Genomic DNA, 4,481 nt, shown 5'->3' with positions numbered 1-4,481 from the left:
GAAAAAATCTTACCCCCCCTTTCACTTCGGGGGGTTGTACAGCCTGTAGACTGTGGTGGAAGTTTTGTACGGGGCTGCCTTCACCCGCGCTCATGGCTGTTCGGTGACGGTTTGGAGATGAACCCATTATTCTTTGAACCCTCGATTTATCCCCCCCTCCTTCCTCTCTATTTTTTCTTTTTCTTTCTTTTTCTTTCTTTTCTTTCTTTTCTTTCTTTGTTCCCTCCATTATGGCCGAGCTGAAGATCGTCAGCACTCCGAAAAGGGAAAATGGATTTACATAGACGACGAAGTAGCTGCTCCACTTTGTTTCGAGGGAAATTATCTGGAAAAAATTCCCGGGAGGGATATTCAAACCCTGGGGCCTCTGTCCCTCTCCTCCTGTGGTCGGTCCGTGGAACAAGTTCCTTAGATGCATATTGTGGATCACTTTGACCTTTTCGCCTTGTGCTGACATCAACCGCACACAGCACACAGACCTCCCGTTTGTCAGTTTTGAAACCATGGAGAAAATCGATGTCGGGCCTTCTTCCCGCGTCAAAAACAGACCGAGAAGTTAGTTACAAGGTGTGTTTTCCCGGGAGAGCGATCGGAGCACCCCGTTTCTACTTTTCTTTCTCTCCTCCCTCTCCTCTCTTCATCTTCGCCGTTTGTTGTCTGGACAACAAACCCGGAGCTGTGTTGATAATTGCCGTGCTCTGCGTAATGAGGTCAGATCTAAAATATAGAACCTCGAATATAGACTTGTCAACTGCAATTTGGCCTGAGGGAGTTATATAGACATGGGTGAGGGCGGTATACAGTTAAGGATATATCGGGCAGTGCTGGTGATGCTGACGGGAATAATCATATGGTCTCCCCTCTCAGATGTATGGATGCTCTCCGGTTGTGGCTGGTGAGTCGTTGGGGTGGCAGCCACGTCGAGAGCAATTAATTGCAACTGTTTCAACGGGTTAGTCGTGTTTGACAATGAATCTTCCAAAGAGAAGTTTCCTTTTGAGCTCCAGAGTGGCTTTTGCTTCGATGCCTATATATTTTCTTTTTTCCCTTCTTTTTGCCCCTCTTCTTAACCTAGGTGTCCCAACCCTCACCCCCTGTCGCCTGCTTTCACCTCTACATGGGCTAGTGAGGGCGAAATAACCACGAGTCGAGCGGGTCGTCTTACTCCGGTCAGAGGCACAGACGTGGATTAGGGATCAGAGTTTTTTTTGGCCCCCTTCTCATTTATCTACCACTTATGCAGTACTCCGTGTGCAGTTGATGATCTAATTGGTGAGGGATTTGTTTATTTTGCTCTTTGGTTCTCCGCCGCAGTGCAATCGCTTTGTCTACTGGTAGTTACGTGTAGACGGAGGTTTTTTGCATAGTAACTATCTAGTTAGTTACTTACTTACTTGAAATAATAATCAGAGTGAGCACAAAACTCCTCCGAGTTCTGCAGCTGCAGCATCTACAACAATCTGCAACAGGTATGTATTCTCCTGCAGGTGTCCTGCAGAGTGACTGGCGCAGTTTAAAGTTCGCTCATACGTTTTCTTGTTCGATGCATTTTCTGGCCAGGAACCCAGCCTGAACAAGTGACAACAAGGTTCCACTCCTCAAGGTTAATTTTGAATGGGCCCCAGTCTGTAACTAACTAACTCACTTGTCAGCAGCCGATTGCCAGCCAAACGGAAGCCTGCCCACAGTCCAATTCGTCCAAACAGTCCGCCGTCCTGGGATTCGGGAGACACCACGGGAATTTCTGCAAAACGAGGCTTTTTCTTTTCTGTGCTAGTTATTTTACCGTACAACTGCAGCTAACCCAAAAAAAAAGAAAAGAAAAGAAAAGAAAAGAAAAGAAAGGAAAAAAAAAAAAAAGAATCCAGAACCAGAATTCCACTCCAGAAACCTGGCAGAACGTGGATGAGATGCTCTAGTGAAGGTTCTTTGCGCCATCAGCAGCTAAATAACTAATTCCTATGGTTGATTATTCCTCCAACGACATACCCAAGGGCTCTGCTGTCTGGCATGCTGCAATCACTGACAAACGACAGGCTACAGCAAGCCACAGCCCAAGCATCCAGTATCCAACCAACCAGCTCTGGCTAGCAGCTCATGTTCACCCTCTCTATGGGCCTCATGCCGGCACATAGTATCATTCCCAGAAAAAACCCTTGTCCGACAGAAACACCCGGCGTGGCTTCTGCTGGGTTTGAGAGGGGGGGGGGGGGGGGGGGGGGGAACGGCGGGAAACGTGTATCCTGTACGGTTTATGGTAAATGCCTGAGAAAGGGCAGTGAAAGAGAAAAGAGGAAGAGGAGAGATCCACAGTTTCTCTCTGCCCGCAATATCAAGTGATAGACTAACTTTATGCTCAAATGTCGATTGAGATCTCCACCCCTTGGATCAGGCGTTGTTGGATCTGGCATCTGAATGAGCCATACTAATATACGGTGATTATTCCTGATATCATACACTAACAACCCCCTACAGCATCGAAGGAGTCTATCCTCCAAACTAATCACCCTACCCTAAATTAATCCGGCTAATTCACGTTAATTACGTTAATTTATCTCCCGACTCCACATTTATCTTCTGGTTTTCACGGAGTCAAAAGTACAGTCTTCCTCTGCCCACTTGCGGGTGTACACTAAGTACTCTTCTTGCTACTCCTCCTGTCTGCACCTCCTCTGGCTAGACAGCGCCGTCAAAAAAGAACATTCCTTGTTCCGATTATTATATTCCATACCGGTCCAAAATTACCCCCAGGCCGTTGCTCGCCACCCCTTGCCCATCCCTCGCCTCCCTCGCCTGTCCAGTGTCCAAGGGAGTTCAGGGCCCTATCCAGGAACGCCCAATATCAATCCCCCAGTCGGCGAAACCAAGCGCAATCAACCCCCCTCACCCTCACCCTCACCCTCACCCCCCCCCCCCCCCCGTCCCCCCTCTACCTCCCCGGCCCCATCTCTCTTTTGCTTACTCTTGTCTCGCTTCGATCTTTCGTCTCTTCTCTCCCTCCTGCTGCCGCTACTGCGACTATTACGACTACTGTTTCTCGTTATTATTCTTTACTCTTTTAGGCTTCAACTGTCTCTGCTCTCCTCCGTTCACACACTCTCTCCTCCTGCTCCTCTTCTCTCAAACCTAGCCTCTTATCACCGTGGCTCCCGGTCTGATGTGGAAGCATCGATCGTCGTCCAGGTTTGATTCCGCCAACAAGGACGATTCTTCTTCTCAGTATCAATCTCAATCTCATCATCTGTCGTCGCCGCGCCTGGGGCTTTTTGGCCGCTCAAGGTCTTCGCGGTTAGGTGGGCCTTTTTTTTTTTTTTTTTTTTCTTTCTTTCTTTTTTCTGGCTAGTTCTTTTGCTCTGCACTGTGCTGCATTGTTTTCTTTTCTTTTTTTTTCTGGCTAGTTCTTTTGCTTTGCACTGCGCTGCATTGTTTTCTACTCTCTTCATTCTGTGCCTCTTATATCTCCAAATCGGTCCTGTCTGGCATTGACGTTGTTGGTATTGATTCGGATTTGGATGTGGATTGGCATCGGCCTATTGCTGTTCTGTGTGCCGCGCATGACATTGCAATATGCATCTTCCCGTTAGCTGACACCTTCGCCAACCATATTGTGTTTATCTGTGCCTCTACTTTCTCCCTTGAAACTTCCTGTTTGCGTTTGTTTCCATCAAGTCAATCAAATCATTCTCTCATTCATTATTCCCTCCCGCATTCAATCCCCTATCATCCCTCCACATAATTTCCGCAATTGACCCCCAAAACCTTAAAAACATAAGCCCCCCAAACTTCCAAGCCGAATCAAACCAAACCAAACCAAATACTTAACATCAATATACAGACCTCCCCTCGCAAACGAATAGACAATACCTCCGCCCAGACTCCTCCCAATTAACCATTACCCCATATCGTACCTCCCGCCTCGCCCGTCCCTACACCTCCAGCAACCGCCAAGTCACTCCATTAGAAGAAGAACAATCCCATTCCTCTTTTCACCCATCTCATTCAAACCCAAATCTCCGCTCCACAACCTCCTCTAGACTGGTCTACCACTCCCACCTTTTCGGCCCGGACTACCCAGCCCACTCCAACCACTCGTTGTCATCCTTCAACTTGCGCTCCGGCTCCGGCTCAGTCTCCGGTTCCGGTTCCGGCGGCAGGTCGATGACGGCGGTCGCGGGTGCGGGTATGATGATGGACATCGAACGGACGAGGGGACCACGGAGGGAGAGAACATTTGTTGGCAGCGAGTGCGCTGTCTGTGAAGAACCGCTTGAACATACGCTTAGGGGGGAGCGGGTGTTGCAGTTGTCGTGCGGGCATGTATCGCATGAAGCTTGTTTTTATGAGTTTATTAAAGAGTTTGAGGCGCAGTGTTGTCCGACGTGTAGTGCGCCGCTGGGTTTGGATAGTAGTCGTGGTGGGAATGTGCTTGATTTAGGTATACATAAACACACATTTCATATATTACACGAACACAGCGTGCC

General features: G+C 48.4%; 1 protein-coding gene across 1 annotated transcript in view; it reads left to right on the top strand.

The window, feature by feature from the left end:
* Positions 1-3,554: 3,554 nt before the first annotated feature.
* Positions 3,555-4,481, top strand: part of PADG_02058 (uncharacterized protein) — a gene marked incomplete at both ends in the record, with an annotated part of 4,570 nt that continues 3,643 nt past the window's right edge. The window contains 2 exons of the mRNA XM_010758884.1: positions 3,555-3,579; positions 3,836-4,435. Coding sequence (XP_010757186.1) covers positions 3,555-3,579; positions 3,836-4,435 — 625 coding nt within the window. The remainder of the gene's footprint in view (positions 3,580-3,835; positions 4,436-4,481) is intronic.

This window comes from Paracoccidioides brasiliensis, assembly GCF_000150735.1.
Source record: "Paracoccidioides brasiliensis Pb18 unplaced genomic scaffold supercont2.2, whole genome shotgun sequence".
In the NCBI taxonomy this organism is placed as follows: Eukaryota; Fungi; Ascomycota; class Eurotiomycetes; order Onygenales; family Ajellomycetaceae; genus Paracoccidioides; species Paracoccidioides brasiliensis.
This window is presented reverse-complemented; position numbering and strand designations above follow the sequence as displayed.